General features: G+C 37.4%; 1 protein-coding gene across 2 annotated transcripts; it reads right to left on the bottom strand.

The window, feature by feature from the left end:
• Positions 1–3,320: 3,320 nt before the first annotated feature.
• Positions 3,321–20,148, bottom strand: lnpa (limb and neural patterns a). Of its 2 annotated transcripts, none has more exons than XM_084123393.1 (13): positions 20,024–20,148; positions 17,203–17,290; positions 16,876–16,917; positions 12,530–12,717; positions 12,322–12,380; positions 11,891–11,931; positions 10,624–10,707; positions 10,492–10,543; positions 9,835–10,026; positions 7,624–7,729; positions 6,385–6,455; positions 6,018–6,173; positions 3,321–4,293 (listed from the first exon to the last, which is right to left on the bottom strand). In XM_084123393.1, exons 2-13 carry the CDS (start codon positions 17,227–17,229, stop codon positions 4,121–4,123), a joined length of 1,191 nt encoding a protein of 396 aa, XP_083979519.1. In that variant the 5' UTR covers positions 17,230–17,290; positions 20,024–20,148; the 3' UTR covers positions 3,321–4,120. The 2 variants fall into 2 exon arrangements, with proteins under 2 accessions (XP_083979519.1, XP_083979518.1); XM_084123392.1 differs by having other exon boundaries at positions 5,991–6,173; positions 20,024–20,132.
• Between the last annotated feature and the right edge of the window lie 1,630 nt (positions 20,149–21,778).

The following is a 21,778-nucleotide window of genomic DNA, read 5'->3' as shown; positions in this document are numbered from 1 at the left end:
GTTCTTCTGTTATATATATTCTGCCTGGAACAGCGAGGTTATTTTCCTCCAGGGTTCACAAGGCCAAGCTCTTTCATTTCAACAGAAAATTGTTTCTTAGGATTTCAATCTTTGGCTGCTCGATATGACAAAACACAATATCAAGAACACTTATGTTTCTTATCTGCCATATTTTCAGGGAATAAATAAAAGATCAGTGTAAATCTGAGTCGAGAGACGTGCGAGGTGAATCGGAGAGGGTTGTACTCCGAGAATCCATGGATGCCGGTGTGGCCCGACAGGACCGGGTCGGGATTACCTCCGCTCGGCAAACCAGCGGCTCGTTTGTCATCCTTGAAAATCAATTAGTAGGTCGCTGATAGCAGAGAGCAGATGGAATCTCCTTCCTGTGTGGACAAAAACTGGCTGAAAATATGCAGCCTTCACTATATTTTCTCTCCACCTATGGGATTCTCTACTCACTTAATAATGTCGGGATAAAAATAACCCAACGAGTAACCCAACTATGGGGTGGTATAGGACCTTCCCAACTGTGGGTTATTTTAACCCAATGCATTGGGTTATTACTTTTTTTTTTTTTAAAGAACCCTTTTTTTTGGAAAATAACCCAACATAGTGACCCAATATGTGTAACCCAACGGTTGGGTTAAAAGATGACCCAACATTTTTTTAAATAACCCAACATAATGACCCAATATGTGTAACCCAACGGTTTGGTTAAAAAAAATAACCCAATGTTTTGTACTGTGCATAGAACTAGCAGACCTCTGATGAAAAGAGAGAGGACTGTATCTCTCGGAAATCTTTGGTTGCTGTTGTTAACACCAAATACGTCCCTCTTAATGTCACACAACATCCTATTGAGGTTGTGTTTTTCCTAACCGAACAGATGTATCAAGCGAAGGCGAGATGGTGAGAAAAAAAATTAGTTTGAAGTACTGGAAATGTGAATCTTTCTTGAGGCGAGTATCAAGATGGATTCATATCTAATCACTCCATCTGCCTGAGAGAAGTCCTCAATAAAAAAAAACGATTGTGCCGCAAACATGAAAAAGCGTCTTTGAGCGCGCGGCTCGCAAACTCTTTAAATGGATGGGAATTCAAAACACACAAAATGATTTTACTGACAGTGCACTACCATAGATGTCAAAGAAAATAAATGTCATCTTTCTCAGCATGATGTAGTGAGGAGTTTGACTCTGAAATGAAACGGGGGGGGTGTGGGCTACTGAGCGCACACCTCACGAGTAATTCACCAACACTTGATCTACATCATATTTGCTGGGAAAGGTTCAAATGTCCTATTGACGGGTTATTTTTTGTGTGCTGTCAGAGGTCAGTGTATGGGAATCAGGTGCCACTGTCCTGCTGACAGTGATGCATTGCTGCGCTCAGGGGGTCACGTATCTGTAAACATGCATTATAAAATCCCAAAGACAAATGCGAGAGACTGACCCGAGAGAGAGAGGCAGAGAGGGAACGAGTGTGTGTCAGGGGGGCAGAGATAGCGCTGTTGTTGCAAATGAAGAGGGTCAAGTAATCAAGCTCAGTTGGGCTTGTGTGTCACTCCCATTATCTAATACTGTCTGAAATGATCAATGAGCTAAAATAAAATGATCACAAGCTAAAATAGGCTCCCTAATGAAAATGGACTGTGTTTTAACACATTCTTCTCGATGTGTCTCGGTGTCAGAATGGAAAAGCCTATTTCAGCCGAGCGCACACAGATGCTCTCTCACGCTCACTTGAGCAGGGTCACTTAACCATTCAAGTGGCAGATCCACTGGCCGGCAATCTCTCCACACAAATAACACCAGCTACAACCAATAACTACACATATCTACCTGCTAACCACGACCCCTTCACTCTCAAACCCAGAATAATGGATATTAAAAAAAAAAAAAAAAATGGGAAGAAACTGACATTTGTGTGATTCTGTGTTCATCAACAACAAAATAATAATTAACATGCACCAATGCTACAAATTTGTCATAATCAGTTGTTTGTTACTTCAATGAGCTCACTGTTTCTGCCTTAAATTCTTACATTGTTTAAATGCATTTTTTTTTCATGCAAATGATTGAATTGTTTAATACATTTTTAGCTAACTGTGATTTGTATATGTACATTTCTGAAATACATAACTTAGACAGTTTCCTCTGATAACAGATCCCTCTAAATTGTAATGTAGAAATGCATTTTCTGTAAAGCTGCTTTGAAACGGTGTATTGTGAAAAGCATTATACAAATGAATGTGAATAGAAAATTATTATTATTTTAAAGGCTGCAGCCATGTGCACTGTATAAAATAGCAACTTGATACTTTTTTGCACCAAGTTTAAATAGTTATTTAATGCCATTTAAACTTAGTTCAAATAGTGGCAGATATTATTTGCATCTTAGTGCATTGTAGTATATTAGTACAGCTTTAACCAATATTAATAGACAGTCCTTGAAAATAAATTCCAGCAGTGTTACAACCATAATGAAATGAGCCTCCACAATAGATAATGATTATGAACTGTTAGAGATACATGGCAATTTATCCGTTCAATAAAATACCTTAAAAAACACCATCTGTTTCACTTTTACATTTCAGATCCCTCAGTTCTCTGATAGGCAAGCCAATGTTGGTTCTCGTTTTATTACTCTTCTCCAGCAGACTGTCCTCTGTTCAGTGTTGGTTTAGAACAGGAGATTCCCTGGAGGTTGAAGATTTAGCGGCTCCATGTCATTCTTGCTGGTTGTGACAACTAACCTCTTCCACTCCCACACCAGACATGTGAACTTTTCTCTATTTAAAGATATGATGAGACATGCAGGAGGGCGACGTATGTATGCAACTTCCAGCAAAAACCATCCCTAATGGTCTAATGTATAAATGCTTAATATGCTTTACCATAGTGAATCAGGGCAAGACAGAAACATGTTTTGACAGACGGATTGATGTGGAATTTTGTTAATCCAGAAAAAAATTAATAAAATAATAATAATACATAGTGTACCTTTAATTATTTTTTATTTCAATTAAACACCTCTCTGAGCTGATATGCAATGGGAAAAGGAGAAAAATTAGTTCGGAAAAAGGCAGATTCGAATTCGGGTCGGTCGCATAAAAACTACCATCACCCACCTTGATCTCCACGCCACTGATTCTGTCATCAGCGGATTTCTTTAGCAATTTTCTCTGGAGGCGGAGCTAGTGTAATTAGTCTCTGCCAACAAGACAGAGTATTTGCACTTGGTGTAAGTAGACACTTCATTAAGCAATAACATATATATTCTTGATTTTCTGTGCTATAAAACACTCAACATCAGGATAATGTTTTAAAAACTTTATTTCTCATATTAATCCTTGTAGACAATAATAAAAACAGCACTGTATTTTCGCACATAATGCTATGCTTGACAAATCTGCTTTTTAAATCTTGAAACATGAAGGCACATGAGGCTGAGAACACCGAAGGGCTGTTTCTAATGCGGAATAAATAAGCAGACATTCCTATGGCTGTACCTGAACACATGTAAACACGGGACCAGTCTCTCTGGCACAGCACCTAATGTATGCTACACTGCAATAACAGGCACTGAGAGGATATTAATAACTATAAATATTATAAATATACTTTTGAATGACATTTTTTGCATCAGTACATATTGTAAATAAGAATATTAAATACATTCGATCACAAAACAGTGCTTATATGGAGAATGAATGGAAATGAATGTCAATAGCTGCTTTTCATGCCAACTAAGAGAATAATAAACCGTTATGTGCTGAACGTCCTGCATTTAAGCTTTTACATACAGGTTCTACTCACATAACATGTAAACAAAGACAAAATATCATTTTCCTATTAAACTCAGCAATGTAACTAATTATAGATGCATCATAACATAATAATTTTACCCAAAAAAGTAACCCTCACAAAAATCGCTGACCCCTTATAGTTTCTGCTTAGCTTTACTAATGTAACACTGCAATATAACGTAGAAATTAAAACAAAAGGCTACAAATAAACTAAAGGTAAAGAATAAGAAGACCAACCTTCACTAAATCAAAGCCACATGCATACACACACGCGAGAGGAAGAGACTTGGGTTTCTGTTGGCATTAACTCTACTCCACTTCCATGGCGGACACGTCGAGCTCGGCCTGTGTTTCGTCAGCGAGGTGTGTGTGTGGATCTGGATCTGGATCTGCTGGCTTCTTCTCTTCTGAAGGACTCTCTGTGTCTGTGTGCTGATCTTCAGCTTCTGCTTTCACATGCCCTGGACTGGCTGCTTTACCCTCTGATCAACAAATCAAACCAGCGCTTGTTAGTACAATCCTATTTCTCTGCCAAAAGAGGCATTTCATTGATTGTGGTTTGACTTGATTTTCCTTGTGGTTTTAAAATAATCTGTCAACCTACCAATCACAAATCACCCAGACTATTTCCTCTCAGCTAGTTGAGAAACTATGGTTATGAAGACAAAACCATAAATACATGATATGACCAAGTCAGAGAGAGGGTGAAAACGGTAAACAGTAATGAGAAGTTAAATTACTTTTCTTTTTTTCTTTCTTTTTTTACATTACAGTTTAAAAGTTTGGGGAAATATTTTTATTTAAAATCCATTTTAATGTATTTTAAATATTCCTGTGATCAAAGCTGAATTTTCAGCATCATTACTCCAGTCTTCAGAGTCACATGATCCTTCACAAATCATTCTGATATGATGATTTGATGATCAAGAAACATTCATTATTATTATCAATGTTGAAAACAGTTGTGCTGCTTCATTTTTTCTTTTCATGATACACTACCATTCAAAGATTTAGGGCAAGTATATATATACAAAACATTTCTATTTCAAATAAATGCTGTTATTTTTACCTTTCTATTTATCAAAAAATCCAGACAAAAAGATATTTAGCATTCAAAAATGGTTTTCCACATTAATAAAAATAAGAACCATTATTAATAAGTAAGGACAAATAATAATAATAATAAAGCAAAAAATCATATTAGAATGATTTCTGAAGGATCATGTGACACTGAAGACTGGAGTAATGATGCTGAAAATTCAGCTTTGATCACAGGAATAAATTACAGTTTAAATTATATTAAAACAGAAAACCGCTACTTTAAAGTGTAATAATATTTCACAATAAATGCAGCCTGAGTAAGCAGAAGAGGCTTCTTTCAAAAACATTTAAAAATCTCAATGTTTCCAAAACTTTGACCGGTATATAATGCGAGAGAGTTTAGAATAAAGGCCCTTCTACAAGTAAGGGATAATGAACAGTCAAAATATCCAATTATCAGGAAAATTACAAAGTACAAAATTACAATACAGAAATTAAAATACTGTTGATAAAAAGACAAGAATATTCACTGCAAACCAGCAACCAGACAGAGAGGGTGGAGAAAAGGTTCAAATGAAAAAAACTATCAAATAAAATGTTTTACATGTATGAAATAAATGTAGCTATAACTAAATTCCAGAATGAAGATATATAAAAACTGAGCACACACAAACACACTCAAATGTATCATCAGTCATCACTTGCCATTGACTGAGCACATAATAACAGTAGAGAGCAAGACAGGAGAGCGAGAGAGTGTGTGTGTGTGTGTGTGTGTGTGTGTGTCAGGTAGAGACACAGGGTAAAGCCTTACTAACTAGGCAGCACTGTGGGGGGGGGATACAAGACTCTAAAGCCTTTAATCACTTCACAGATCTGCTCTCAGTACATCAGAAAATGTCCTCTCAGAGGGCATGAGCAGCAGGGACTCACACACACACACACACACACACACACACACACACACACACACACACACACACACACACACACACACACACACACACACACACACACACACACACACACACACACACACACACACACAGAACCTGCAGTAAACAAACCCACCCCTTCTAAAATCAAAAGCGTTAATACTGTGCATAAGTCTCTCCGAACACGAGCATCATCTACACACCCCCTCCTCCTGCTGGAGATCTGGTACCTGGGGCAGGTGGAGCACTAGACAGGTCTGTCTCCATGGCAACAGCAGGGGGGTCTTGGCTCATCTTGGTTTCTGCGGTGAATTCTGGGAGACGTGGGGCCTGGGGACGTGTCTTCCGGGCCGGGTTCAGGAAATAACAGTAGGCACATCTGAATGCTAAAACATCGGCGATAAAAAACAAACTCAACTTATCTGAAATGATCCTTAGACGCATGAATATGAAAACAAAACATGCAGCACATTCACAATTTGTGAATCATCGGGGGGGCGTTCACACTTGTTTACATTGCAAAAACATCCTTTAAAAGAGCTCAGTGACAAAATGAACTGTTAAACGTCAAAGTCCAACGTTTTTTCTGATTCTTACCAATATATTCAAACTCCTCCTTTAAAGCCATACCATTATGAGACGAACACTGCTGGCATATCAGAGCATATCTGCAAACAAAGAGAGAAACATTATTAAATAAAGCTTTAAAAAATGCTGTGTGTTGGTAGCTACAGTAAGTGTAAGGATGTAAGAGACATTATGCACCATATTCACACTGGTCTTATTGTGCACAATTCATCAGTCTTCAAAAGCTCGGGGTCAGTACGATTTCTTTCTCACCGAGGATGCATTTATTTGATCTCATATATACATATATGTATATCATTATCAAAACATTCAGTAAACAATATTGAGAAATATTATTTCAATTTGAAATAGCTGTGGTCTATGTGAATATATATTTATTCCTGAGATCAAAGCTGAATTATCAGCATCATTACTCCAGTCTTCAGTGTCACATGATCCTTCAGAAATCACTCTAATATGATGATTTGATGCTCAAGAAACATTTATGATTATTTTTATCAGTTGAAAACAGCTGTGCTGCTTCAGATTTTTGTGGAACCCTTATATTGATCTCTTTAATTAATAAAGTTCAATAGAACAGTGTTTATTTGAAATAGAAATCTTTTGTAACATTATAAATGCCTTTACTGACACTTTTGATCACTTTAATGCATTCTTGCTTACAAAAAATAAATACAAATACTGACCCCAACCTTTTGAACAACCTTTGTCTACTGTTTCTAAAAAGAAAAGGTTTTTCATAACAGTTCATCAAAATGTAAACATATCAACCAACTCAACTTAATTCTTGGATTTTTTTCATCCATTTAATCGCATGTCAGACAAATAAATGTAAGATTGCATGGGCAAGTAACGGCACTCGTGTCAAATCAGGCAAGGTTGATGTGAGTAGCGTTCACAACACCCTCAGCGATAGAGATGCTTGCAATCATTAGTAAGAATAAAATCCAGATTTTTATTAACCCTCCAAACCAAGGCCTGCGAAACAATGACTATGTTTACATGTACACCAATAATGGTGCATAAACAGTCAATGTTTCACGTTGAAATGCATTCCAAATTCTTCATGTGTGCTATTTTAATTCTGAATGTAATTCAGCTAAACTGATCTTTATTCTTTGTGCTTGCCTGAACTGAAGCTGAACTTCTCTGCATTATATGGTGATCTTTCTTTTTCAGAAATCACATCACACCTTGATTCTGCTCAGTGTAAAGATATAAATCATGATTTGAAGATAGACCGTTCACCTGTTCTGAGGTCCATCACCCACTAGGTACTCAATGACCCTGTCCATGGCACCTCGCTCTCTGGGGAGGACGGGTCTGGCCAGCGGAGGACCTGGAGGGTGCATTCCTGCGCACACACACACACACACACACACACGTCAGTGCACACTGCAGACTGCATCTGTGGCTCAGTGCTGCATGGCCGATGATGAATGATAAGAGGGACAGCTTTTAATAACGACACTGATATGGACCTCCCTCCTCATGCCCGCTGTGATCCACACTCATAATTAATATAATTTAACATCAAGAGCAATCATAGCCAGACGACTGGTCATTTCTGCCAGACTTGGCATAGTCAGGAATCCCTGCTGCTTACTCATTTACCAGCATATGGAGACGCCGCAGTGGGCCAAGGTGCTTTTCACTTCCAATTTCTTGCTAAAGGTGTTTGCTTGAACAGGGCCCAGATCTGTTCACACACACAGCACACTTACGTGAGGAACGCAGCAGGGCCCGTGTCACCTGTCACTCACTGCTAACAGGTGTGTGTAGATGACCGGAGATCACAGGACAAACAAAAGCTATAGGATCTATAGAATAAAGTTACAACACACAAAGCTCTAGTGTTATTTATATACTAATTTAGTGTTTATTAATATTTCTAATATATATGTGTGTGTGTGTGTGTGTGTGTATACAAGTTAGTTAGATATATTTTCATATAGTTTCAATTTCAGTAAATTTAGTACTTAACTTTCAGTTAACTTGTTTCATTTAAGTTTTAGTAATATTTATTTCAGTTTTATTTTATCTGGACTCCTCAACATCTCCTTGTCTTTTTAATTTCTGGTTCAATTCACACTCTTCAATTGGTCAAATTTACAGAATATTTTATTATAGTTTCGTTTGTTTCTATAAGCAGCTTTTAATTGTTTCATTAATTTGCAAGGGTTATGTTCATAAGTAGTTTGCACAGTTTAGCACATACTACTTTAAAATAGTACATGAAACTAAAAACATTTCACATAGCAGTTCGCTACATTGTTTGTCAGTTATCATCTTTGAAATAAAAACTTATTTTGCCTTTTACTCCAATTTGGTGTAAACATTTCTTAACTTTTGGTGATCAAAATAATGGAGGAGAAAAAAATTCAAGGTCTATTCAAAGATATTTGCAATGTGTGCTGATTGTTTACTGTGCTTTTTGGCAAATGTAGTAGGTCATTTAGCTTGAAAGAAAGTCCAAAAGCTGAGCGGTATGCACTAGAGAAATAGTATGTATGGTAGTATGATATTCAGAACATAAAAGGCACATAAAAAAATAATAAATAATAAAAATCGGCGTTGACGAGTAAATGAAACTTGTTTTTTTTTATGAATTCTAACAATGCATTGTTGTGAGAACATGAACGTGAACAAATGTGAGCAACACTCGGGACAGTTGTCAGGCCAGCGCTGCATCGCCATGAAAGTTTAAGCCTTGACCATTTAAATATTCAAGCGCAAGACGATGCAAAAGGGAGCTCATTTCGTCAGTCGCGAAAACCACGTCTCAGACAGCGCCGAATACTAAACTCAGCTTTCTTTCACAACTTCTTGCACTTGAGCAGACAAATTCACACAAAATAAAAAATAAAATAATAGCGAGTATCGCCATGTGTGAAGTGGACGTAAACAGCTGAGAAAGTAAATGCATGTGTAACAGTATCAGTATATCAGACCCGTGCCTACAATTCGTGCTGTTGTCTGTTTTTAATGTTATCCAACAACAACCTACGAAAAAAAAGGACAAAAAAATAAAGAGAAGAAACCTCACTGCTCTTTTGTAACTTTAATAAGGATGTTGAATTTATACAGTAAAGAATATGCAGTGTTATTTTACATTTGATTATTAAATTTCTGTACCTGAAAAGCACTGTTTATTTCAGTTGTATCTTTATTATATTGTATTTATTTGTGATTTTGCTTGTAATTTGATTATTTGTTCTTTTATTACTGACTGTTTATCTTAGTTAGGCTAGTAGTTTTAGCTGAAATTGGAATAGAAAATTGTGTATTTTCACTGGTATCTAAGATTTTGGTGTAATTACTGCCTGTTTTTGAAAAATGGCCGGTATATTTTCTTAAGTCACCGGCCATTGACAAAAAGTTAGTTTTAGGCCCTGCCATTACCAGCTCATCTATGCCAACCAAAGCCAATCAGACATCGAGAGAGGACATGAGACTCACCCATCCCTGGGGCAGGAGTGCCGGCCGGGGTCCCAGGCCTCCTGATCAGACCGTGTGGGGTTGAGGTGGACAGACCCTTTTCAGGCGGCCCACCCGGGGCAGACAGTGGAGTCGGGGGGGCTGAGGGGGCGGATCCAGGACCGGGAGGTGGACGTCCAGCAGGACGAGGGGACACGAGCCTCTGACGCAGCTCTGAGCAGAAAATCACACCATTCTGACAGTAAAACTCAAGAAAACGCTCAGAGGAAATAAAAACACACGTGTTCAATACGAAGCGATGTCGATACCACAGAATCATCGGCATCTACGTATATTGAGCACATGATCTCATACCATACCATTTCTAAAACACGTTAACCATTACTCTTATTCTTATATGTTCATCAAAATATAATTAATTTATAGGAAAAGCCATCAAAAATACACATTGCAAATACAGGGTTCAAGTTATAACACATTGGCCCTGATGTTGCTGCATTTTTTTTGTTAAAACCATTTTCCCTGCACACTTGGCTTTTCTTTCATCAGCAGGACAGTTATCAAGTTATTACACTCTGATGAAAGATTATTAAAAAAATGTTTTATCTTGATGAGATGCAAATGCACCAATTGTGAGTTCATGTTGACTTTAGAGGGGGAAAGGACTTGATCGCTCACCTTGGCCTTGTCTTGGAGTCGCCGGTGGACCAATGGGTTGACCTTCTAACTCCTAAACAAAGCAAAAACATTAATCCACCATCACATATGTGCAAATAGATTTATTTACAGACTTAAGAAGAAGGAACTTACAAGCTTTTTCTTAGAGTCTGGGTCAAACCGTTCCAAAATCAGCTTGGCATTTTTGTAGGTTTCAGTTTCCATTACCTTTTCAAGCTGTGTAAGAAAATATTACGATCACACAACCACAATTACATCAAACAGAGATGCCAGCTGACTAACAATGAAAACTGAAAACTTATATTGTTAAGAATTTCAAAAAAACAATTCAATTTATGACATCAGTCCACGTCAGATAAAGGAGCTGCTTATTTTTTAGTTTAATCACAGAAAGAAACCCAGTCCGTCTCCTGTTTGGTTTAATTTTAAAACTTCATTTCAGGGAAAGAGCAAATAGTGCTAATTATTTAACTTTAATGAATAGAATAATTACAAGCCCTACTGCGATAATGGGGAGTGCGAAAATCCATCAGCTGTAATTATTGAAAGTTATTAGACATGACAGTGGATGACAAGCAATTTCTCAGATTTATTTCCTCCCATCACTAAACACTATTAATTTAAAGACAAGTCGTTAGCTAAGCACTTTACCAAGTAAAGTCTTTGTGCCAATTACCCGCTGTCTTCATTGATTTCGGATTATTTATTAAGAGCAGAAATGATCTCTTTCTCTCACTGACAGCAGAGAGGCGCAATACGATGAAAGCAAAACTGGACGTTGTTGTGCTAACATTAGTATAGGGCTAACTAGCTCGTACGGGAAGAGAGAAGATCTCTGACTGGGTGAAATTACTAGCTCATCGCTCATATTAAAAAATCCAGACATTCATGAGAGCCTGCACTCCCGTATCTCCTGTCAATTTTATCCCTTAAAACTCATCTTTGATCCCTAAAACGACACATTTAAACCTTTTTTCCCTGAAAAAAAAAAAAAGTTTCTTAATGCCTTAAAATAGCTTGAACTCATTTAGTATACGCAGTTCTATGAATATGCAAATTAGCCCCGCCTTCACAAGTTGATCTGATTGGTTACAAGGTAGTTTGTGACGTCAGAAACACCAGCGATTTCAAAGCGTGTTTTTGAGACTGTCTTTGGTTCACTGCAGTTTTAAGGAGAAAATACTCAGCAATGGTGTCGACTTATGAATTTACACATGGTTTGTCTTAAAGCATATTAAAAACACCACATAGACATATAAACAACATTAAAAGCTGGATTTTCACCACTGGGGGACTTAAAGTGCTCTACACAGGTATGAAAACAGACACAAACTGGCCCAAAATTAACTATACACCAGGAAGCGACATTCAAAGACAGACACTGCTACTGATTACTCACTATTTTCTTTTTCTCTGCTTTCAGATCTTCTAATTTTTCATCTAAGATGCAAAATAAAAATAAAAAACACAAAAATGAAAGTGTAGATATGATTAAAGGCCCGTTCACACCAAGGTCGATAACTATACTAATGATAATTATTTAGTTCTAAAAAATTGTTCTGAATGTAAAAGAATTGCAGATTTCACACCATAACTATAACGGCACAGAGAAACGATAATGTTGGAATCACATTCAGAACTTTTTTACAGCTGATGAATGATAAACAACATGGACAGCCAATCAGCAGAATGATATCGCCTGTTATATCGCCTATATAATTATCGTTCTAGTATGAATGGGCCTTAAGACTATGGTGTCATCATTACAGACTGATCAAATATAAAGTATTGAGTTCAGATTCAGATTTGGGTTCACGGGGAAATTCTTACTGTTTCTCTCCGTTCGTTTGTTGTATAAAACAATCAGCAGTTTCCTGAGGAGCCAAACTCTGCAGGAAGGAAAAGCAACGCATTTATAGTTTCATTTAAAAGTCATCATAATTGGAAAAATGTACACTTTGATTCAAAACCGAATGAACAGAATTTCCCATCATTCCTTTGACGGTCTGAACTCGACGACTGAACCCACAGTACTTACACCAGAGGAAATATCAAGAACGGTGACGCCACTATTACTTTTCCCATCATCTGCTCCGGGATGTACCAGACGTAGACGACCGCACAGGCGATCATGTACAGCAGGACCGAGTACAACAGCAGTCGGTAAACCCATAGCTTCCGCTGCTTTTGGGTCTTCTCTCGGTTCTCCTCAAGGGCCTGGATGTCCTGAGAGAGGTCATTTAAAAACATGTCATTAGTCTCATTCAAATGGAAAATACTGTCAGATTTGGATTATCACTCATATTTAATTACATTGGTGCTTTCCTACAAAAGCATGATTTCTGCAGGTTTTATAAAGAGAAATTTAAGACTTTTTAAAAGACCCTTTTAAGGCCAAGTAAAGGAAATTTAAGGAATAAACTGAAGGGAACGATACGTTCTCAAAATGTAAATGTCTAGGGAAAAACACAATGAGTTTTATTAGCAACACTTCAGAGTTTGGCAATACAACTGACAACAGATATCCATTACTTTTTGACTAATTTCACAAAAATAGTAGCCCAAAAATAGTAGCATAAAATAAGAAGTCTTGTTTTCTGTGAAATTGATCAAAATGAAGCGAGTTCATGATTAAAACAAGAAAAAATATCTACCAGTGTGCTCAGAAAAATCATTCAAGACTTTATTTTACATTTGCAAGTAAAAGTATCTTGATTTAAGGATGTTTGGATATTTTTGTACCGGAAAACACAACAAAAATACAGAGGAAGATTTTTTGCTATGCATGCAACATTTAATGCCTTGATTATGAATTTATAACATTCTGCTCTGATTTAAGACCCTTTAAAGGCCTTAATTTGAGTGAATTAAGACTTTGGGGCCGTTTACACGACACCATTTTCAACTAAAAACGGAAAACTTTATGCATTTTGGCCGTTCATTTATATGACAGCGGCGTTTTGGGGGCCTGAAAATGCAAACTTTTGAAAATGGGTTTCATAGTAAAGTTTTTGAAAACTATACCGTTATTATCATCTCCGTGTAAACAACAAGCATACATTTTAAAAAACAGTGAGGTCAAGCGCATGTGTATAATGTGTTCAGTCCAAGCGGCAACCTCCCTGTCTCTCTCTTGAAACCAACACAGAAGTGAATTAAACAGCAATTCATCGACTGGCCACTTGAGGCTGGCTGCAGAAGTGAGTCAAATCTGTATCTCCCCCATGTTAAAATTACCAACTTTACAGCAGAAAAAAACATGTTTACAGCCTGGTGCAAAAAGTGGCTTTGGTCTATAAAGATCATTTTTCCCTTCATGACAACCGTGAGGGGGGTGAATTTTTTTATAACTCATCCGTTTACATTATATTAAGCCTTAAAGTTCTGCATAATTAAGGGTGTCCACTTTTGAGTGACAGGTGGATTCCCGCTGCAGTGGTCATTAGTCATCATTAGCCGTTTGTCTGCTGTCTGTTAGCCATCACATTTACCTCAGCTAATTGTCTGACTGTAAAAATAAATAAATTCGGGAGTGACGCGCTGCCAAGATGGCGACGGTCGGCCACGCCCACTTTAGGCTTCAAAAACGGTCTTCAGAAACCTACGGGTGACGTCACGTCCATATTTTTTTACAGTCTATGGTTGAATGCAGCAGAATGCAGCATTTTTTAATAGTTTTCGCGAATCCGTGTGAACAGGATCGTTTTGACAACGTTGTCATCTGTATGTGCAAAACGCAAAGAAAAACCGTTTCAGTTTTTAGCACACTGTTGTCGTGTCACCTGCAGAAATCCTGCTTACGTTTCTTACAAGAAAAGGCACATTCTGTGTTTCTGTTTTTAAAATAGTACCAAGTTCTGAATTCAAAGCCAAAAGTTTAAATACATTTCAGTCCAAAACAGGAAATTAATACAACCATGTGTAGACCTGTCACGGCCAGTTGTCATACAAACAATTGCGATTAACGATTTAATTTGTTTTGTTTATGTCAAATACAATTGTTAATCTAATGCATTGTTTTTCAGAATGTGATGAGGTGAAGTACTGTGTTCCAGCAAGGGATATGAGGGTATGTTTTAGAAGGATCGGGTCAAAAAAAGTCACCAAATTACAACAAACTTTAAAATGTCTTGCGCCACACAGTAAGTGCGGGAGGAAAATTCGTCAAAACTTAAATCTCCATGACCTACGTACATATCCAAAGCAGAACTTGAGACAGAATCTGTTCAAAAGCCACAAATTTGATTTACCCGCACACAGATCTGCACACGTGATACAAATTGGGTCAAACTTGTTTAGGACAAATCACATGTCTTTGGCTTCTAAACAGCAAATGTAAAAAAATAAAAAAGTGTTACTCAGCCAAGCCCTAAGAAATGCCAACCGAACAGACCTCTCTCAGTGAGGTAGGACTGCATAAGCCCCCATCCTAAAATATCTACTCAGTGTTACACACAGTGCCTGTACTGTTGCAGACATTTGTGTCTGTCTATAATGTGGTGTTATTCTATGAGCCATGACTGAACCTAAAAAAACCCTGCTGTAATTAACACCAGTTTGAAGTCACCATCAAATCAAAATTTCTTATTTCATCATGGAATATTGCAGTATTTCTTATAAATGATTTATCTATTTTAGTTTTATAGTGCCCTCATAATCTTTAACCAAAATAACTTCCCCTTCCTCTTGCTCTTATGATGGGTTTACTTGCGCGAGGGCGGGGCAACCTGTCACTCACATGCAGGGCTGGACTGGGACAAAAAAAATCGGCCCGGGCATTTTGGCCCAGACTGGCCCATTATATGATCATAAACACCACCCATCTTTGCACGCCCTTAAATATATGCATACCATCTCCTATTCCTTAAAACCACTAATGAGTGAGTAGGAACAAGTGAGAGTTAACAGATGAAATAAGTAAAAATTGGACATTTATTAGTACAGTTGAACTATACTCCACAGTGATGAATCCTAAAACAAGCTATAATCTACATTGGCATAGCAATACCAGTGTTTCTTACAGGATTTTTGGTAAAACTGTGGTGTGTGGACCTCGGTCCTTCTAGGGGGGTTCGGGGGCATGCCCCCCCGTGAGAAGATTTTGTGCATTTTAATGTTAAATTCATCAATCTGGTGCACTTTGAGAGTTCAAAATTAAAAGCTCCAACCCATATTCAGTGTGCCAATTAAACAAATAAAAATTGAAACCTCTTTTATTTACAGTGTCTATTTACATTACACTACATAATAATAGTTATAACATTAATCGTATGACAGTAATAGCCATATTTTGTAAAACAAATGCACTAAAAAATAAAGGAAACTTTCATAATTAGTTTTGTACCAATTTCTATACTTGAAAGAGATAAGCACATGATCTTTTATTTTGACGCAAACTGCATCAAGCTTTTATTTTGGCGGAAAACATGGTTTACAAACGCCTCTCATTAAATTTCTAGTGAATTGCGGTAATCGTCATCTATGCAGATGTGGAAATAATCTGTAACTGGGTTATGGGTTCCTACACTCATGACATAGCCTAAGTGTTTTGAAAGTAGTTCTGCTTACCGCAGGCTCTACACTTTCTCATCTCTCTCCTGATCCTCACTATCATCATCATCACAGGAGCTGGTGAAGGTCAGAAAACATATATTTTGACACAGTTTACAGTGTCTGCTTTAAGGGCCTGTTTCTATTGTTTCACACTATTTCTCTGCACATTCCTTGCGTTTCTTCTCCATCTCGCTGACTATTTTGACAGATACACACTGACACTGCTGCACGCTCGCTCACTCGTTTAACGTTGTGATTGGGCCAGCCCAGTGTCAATCAAGAATATAACCAATGGGCCGCTGATCTACGTGTTTCATGGGCTGGTCTGTCAGAAAAAAAGAAAAAAAAAAAACTAACGCTGACTTTTTCTGACCAATGCATTACACCGGCACAAACCCAGCGCCGCCAATTAAGCAAAACAAAACAAAACGAATGGGCCGCCGATGTACACATTTTATGGGCCGTTAAAAAAAAAAAGAAAAAATAATAATAATAAAAATGTATGTATGAGTATGAGATGTATCGGCCCAAAAAGCACGTCGGCCCACCGGGAAAGTGCCCGGTATGCCCGATGGCCAGTCCAGCCCTGCTCACATGAGATCCACCAATAGCAAACCACAACCATCCAATCAATTCCACAAAGACAAAATCAAGCCCCGCCCCACATTTGTTCTTGTTTGAGAAGTTGTGTCACTCGGGTATACGTCACAATAGGGAAGAAAAGACTATCGCAACTTCCGTGCTTTAACTGCATAAGGACACCTTCAATGTCAGAAAAGTACAACATGCAGAATGAGGCAGAAAACGGGTAAGACTCATGCAGTTTTATACCTTATCAAGACCCTCCAAGACCTCTACGGTGGATGGCTTGGCCTGTGAAAGGACACACGAGAGTTAGCAGTAAAAAAGCAAGCTCTCACCAAGAATAAAACAAATTTGCCCAATTGAAAATTGGTAGGAGGTACAAAAGTTTCTATATTTAGATTTGTGTACCTTAGTATGCAATATTAACTTACACATATTAGTGAGTTTTTAAAAAAATTAAGAAATGACAACAGCAGTAGCACACAATATATTTGTGCCATTTATCCATGCCACATTAAAATCAAATAGCAGGCTACATCATCCTACAAGTTTGAGTGACTGAAGCACATTTACCCTCCACCGAGACACCACAGCGCCCATCTTGTAAGGGCAGTCCTTCTCGCTTAGCTGTTACTCATCACTCCACGCCAAAGCCTGACACCTGTTCACAAAGGAAACCGCTTCTTTCAGCAATAACAATAATTAAGTTCCAAACGAGATCATGATAGACGTTTTCCACCTGAGGTGATATGAGGATTAGAGAACGGATTATAAAGACTCAGAAGGCTTTAATCTACAAATATTTGGACACTTAAAGGGTTAGTTCATCCAAAAATAAATTCTGTCATCAGTTACTCACCCTCATGTCGTTCCAAACCCCTAAGACTTTCGTTCATCTTCAGATCACAAATGAAGATCGTTTATTGAAATCTGAGAGCTTTCTGTCCCTACACAAGTGACACTTTGACGCTTCAAAAAGTTCATAAAAAGATTGTACAACTAATCCAGATGACTTGATCAGTTTAGTCAAATTTTCTGAAGAGACTCGATCACTTTATATGATGAACGGATTGAAATTTGGCTTTTATTCACAAATAAACATTCATCAACTCACACATCAGTTGTGGTAAACAGAAGCTCAAGCATGTTCGGTTGACCTGCGAGAACCAATGAGGTTCATTCTCGTGTTACACATCACGTTTGAGCTTCAGCAAGAACCAATGAGGTTCATTCTCGTGTTACGCAGCACGTTTGAGCTTCAGCAAGAACCAATGAGGTTCATTCTCGTGTTACGCATCACGTTTGAGCTTCAGCAAGAACCAATGAGGTTCATTCTCGTGTTACGCAGCACGTTTGAGCTTCAGCAAGAACCAATGAGGTTCATTCTTGTGTTACGCAGCATGTTTGAGCTTCAGCAAGAACCAATGAGGTTCATTCTTGCGTTACGCAGCACGTTTGAGCTTCTGCAAGAACCAATGAGGTTCATTCTCGTGTTACGCAGCACGTTTGAGCTTCAGCAAGAACCAATGAGGTTCATTCTTGTGTTACGCAGCACGTTTGAGCTTCTGCAAGAACCAATGAGGTTCATTCTCGTGTTACGCAGCACGTTTGAGCTTCAGCAAGAACCAATGAGGTTCATTCTCGTGTTACGCAGCACGTTTGAGCTTCAGCAAGAACCAATGAGGTTCATTCTCGTGTTACGCAGCACGTTTGAGCTTCAGCAAGAACCAATGAGGTTCATTCTCGTGTTACGCAGCACGTTTGAGCTTCAGCAAGAACCAATGAGGTTCATTCTCGTGTTACGCAGCACGTTTGAGCTTCAGCAAGAACCAATGAGGTTCATTCTCGTGTTACGCAGCACGTTTGAGCTTCAGCAAGAACCAATGAGGTTCATTCTCGTGTTACGCAGCACGTTTGAGCTTCAGCAAGAACCAATGAGGTTCATTCTCACGCGTTGAGCTTCTGTTTATGTTTGCTGATCAATGTTTATATGTGAATAAAAGACTAAATTCAACCTGTTCATTATATAAAGTGATCGAGTTACTTCAAAAAGTTTGGACTAAACCACTCATTTAATATGGATAAGTTTAATGATCGCTTTATGAACATGTTGAAGGGTCAAAGTAGCGTAGCGTTCAATGGAGGGACAGAAATCTCTCAGATTTCATTAAAAATATCTTTATTTGTGTTCTGAAGATGAATGAAAATGTCATACAGGTTTGGAACGACATGAGGGTGAGTAATTAATATCAGAATTTTTATTTTTGGGTGAACTTTCCCTTTAAGATTCACTTACATTTTTTGCTGCATTACAATTACAATTTTGCTGCATTAGGTACAAAAAAAAGGTTTTAGTTTTTATTTTATTTTATTTTAAAGCATGTTTGAAGTAGGGCTGTAACAACATGTAAATTAGTCAATTTGTGTGAAATGCATCGATTTGTCACACTGTTTGTTCATAATCTTGGAAAAAAACAATTGATAGAAAAAAATAATAATAGTTAGTTCCCTGGTTTGAAGTCAGTTCTCCTAAAGATCCTATCAGAGAAAAGTCCTATTCAAGCAACACAATCACATTAACCAACAACAACATGCATTCACTACAAACAGCAGTGGATCTTCTTGTCTTAGTTTTCAAAAAATATCTATTGTTTTTATAATTTTAAACCAAACCTTTTTTTAATGCTTTGCTTGAAAAGCGTATTTGCGCGCGCTCTCTCTCTCTCTCTCTTTACAATCAATACCATTTAGGCTATATTTTGTTTTCTGATGCACTTTCAGAAATTGTGTTTTGACTGCACACACACTTTATGAACCCACTGTATCTCGCACAAGCAGGATAATGCTCAGTGATATCAGATATCACCAGAGGAGCTCACAAAATCTGGAGGCTCTGGAAAGTAACAAGACACTACTCTATTTTAAACTGCAGGGGTTTGACTGTATGAATCAGAGTAGATAGATAGTACATGCAAACTACGAGAAGGACCCATGTAAGTCACTTTATAACTCGTTTATAATTCAACCTCACCCATTCAACTTCAGAGTAACTTCAGGAAAAGTCAAGGCGATCGTGACGCTTTAAGCATAACATTTAATTCGCACTTGATACAATGCTAATCAAAAACTTCATGAGTTATTAATCTCATTCTGGTAGCTAAAACATTGCGATTTAAATGTGGGAGCACAGAATAAACTCGCCGACTGATAATACTTCCTTAAACTAGAATAGCAGGAATACTTTATTAAAGAGGGATGACTTTAAGACAATCTAACTCGCTACTAGCAGCGGACATGATTAGACGACATGTTGTTCTCTTTCACTGCACGCAGCTTTAATGTGCATAACCACGCCGAAATCAAACAAAACCAAACATAATTTAGCATGCCTTACCCGTGAACACGAAATCCAGTAGAAACCTGCGTTATTATTGCCTTACTTCAAAGTGTAGACGTCATCAAACTGCTCCCACAAGCCCACGCGCCACGGACCTCCTCTCCTTCACCGCTCTGTCACGTGATCAAGCACTTTCGTTCTCTCAAAGCGCGGGAAAAAGGAATGAACTTCATGTCGTGCTTCCGGAAAGTTCACGACACAGCGAAAGCAAAGGATTTATTGCAAAAAATACACGCGTTTTACTTATATTATGTATTTTGATAGAAAGAATTATACAAAATACGAAATAATAATACATATGCACCTGACACAGCTGCTGTTATTGTAGTTTGTTAACAATGCATTGTGTTAACAATGAATTAAAAGCTGTTTTAAAAGGAGTGCTAATGTTGCATTCAACTTGCTTTTTTATTCTTAAAAAAATTATAATTTATTAGCCATTAAAATTATTGTATAATCAATTCACAAATATTAATAAATAATATCTAATCAGTACCATGTTAAATAATGAAAATAAAATAGCAAGTAGCCCAACATGCTGCATGGTTGGCTACATTCTGGTGCTTTTATGCTATTAAGTGTGAAGGAAATGAGACTAGCCAAAATTGGGTTTGTCAATTCCATTCATTGCAATTGCATCATTAAAATCATTAGTTTATGTGCAGTTGAGCATGACGAGGAGAAAATCTGATGTCACTGTAGAGGAGCAGAGCCTTTAGAGCACACTAATTCAATTTAATTCAATTCAACTTTATTTGTATAGCGCTTTTCACAATACATATCGTTTCAAAGCAGCTTTACAGAAAATGCATGTCTAGTGATCTGTTATTAGAGGTAACTGTGTCCAAGTTCTGTATTTCAGAAATGTACATGTACAAATCACACAGTTAGCTAATAATGTATTAATTTAAACGATGTATTAATTTAAGGCAGAAACAATGAGCTCATTGAAGTAATGAGTACATTTGTTAACCAACAGAAAAATGTAGCATTGGTGCACCTTTAGACGTAGCCTAATAATGGTCCATTTATGTGCAGTGGGGTTAAATGTGAATTCACTTATAGATGTTAACACTTGGGGCACATTTTTAGATTTACGCTACATTCTTTTGTTCAGTGTCACTGTAAAAGTGATAATGTGGAATTATAACATTAAGAAACTGTTTACCTAAACCTTTAAATTGTTTTGTTAGTGTAACCTAATTTTTGTTGCTGTTGTATAATTCAGTGATGTTACTATTTTTAACTTGAATAAAATCAATTAATTGTCTTGTCAGCTGCTTAGAGCAATATAAATGTATGTTTTGCAGAATTACCACTACTTCACCATTGAATAATAATAACAACAACATCAACAATAATAATACTAATATTGCATTATTGGCTATACCGTACTGTGCAAAAGTCTTTGGCACATAGTGTTTTTGTGTGTGTGTGTGTGTGTGTGTGTGTGTGTCCAGAAGAACTGCAGCAACGTCTCCAAGACGTTTGAAGAAAATATTGATTTGATTTAGTTAATAGAAGTTACCTGATTAATAAAATCTATTTATGACCTTATTTTTAAAAGCATCCTGAATATACAGCATTTTTACACAAGTCCCTAAACTGTTCACAGAACTGTAGTTTTGCAGGAAGGTTTATTCAAGTGTCTTGGAGACGTTGCCACAGTTCTTCTGGATTTAGTCTGTTTCTTCATGTAATCACAGACGGACTCGATGATGGTGAGATCAGATCATACCAGCTGTTGTCAGA

This window comes from Abramis brama (assembly GCF_963993115.1).
Source record: "Abramis brama genome assembly, chromosome: 8".
NCBI classification, from domain to species: Eukaryota; Metazoa; Chordata; class Actinopteri; order Cypriniformes; family Leuciscidae; genus Abramis; species Abramis brama.
Note: the sequence above shows the minus strand (reverse complement) of the source record. Positions and strands in the feature narration are given on the sequence as shown.

What these genes read in the sequence shown, in the direction of transcription:
- lnpa (XM_084123392.1), bottom strand. Translation starts at nt 17,229, where the DNA reads ATGGGCGCTGTGGTGTCTCGGTGGAGG. An exon ending in TCTTGGAGGGTCTTGATAAG is followed by an intron (nt 12,718 to 16,875) that starts GTATAAAACTGC and finishes GACCTCTCTCAG; the next exon opens with GACATCCAGGCCCTTGAGGA. An exon ending in ATCTCCAGCAGGAGGAGGGG is followed by an intron (nt 4,294 to 5,990) that starts GTGTGTAGATGA and finishes TTTGTTGATCAG; the next exon opens with AGGGTAAAGCAGCCAGTCCA.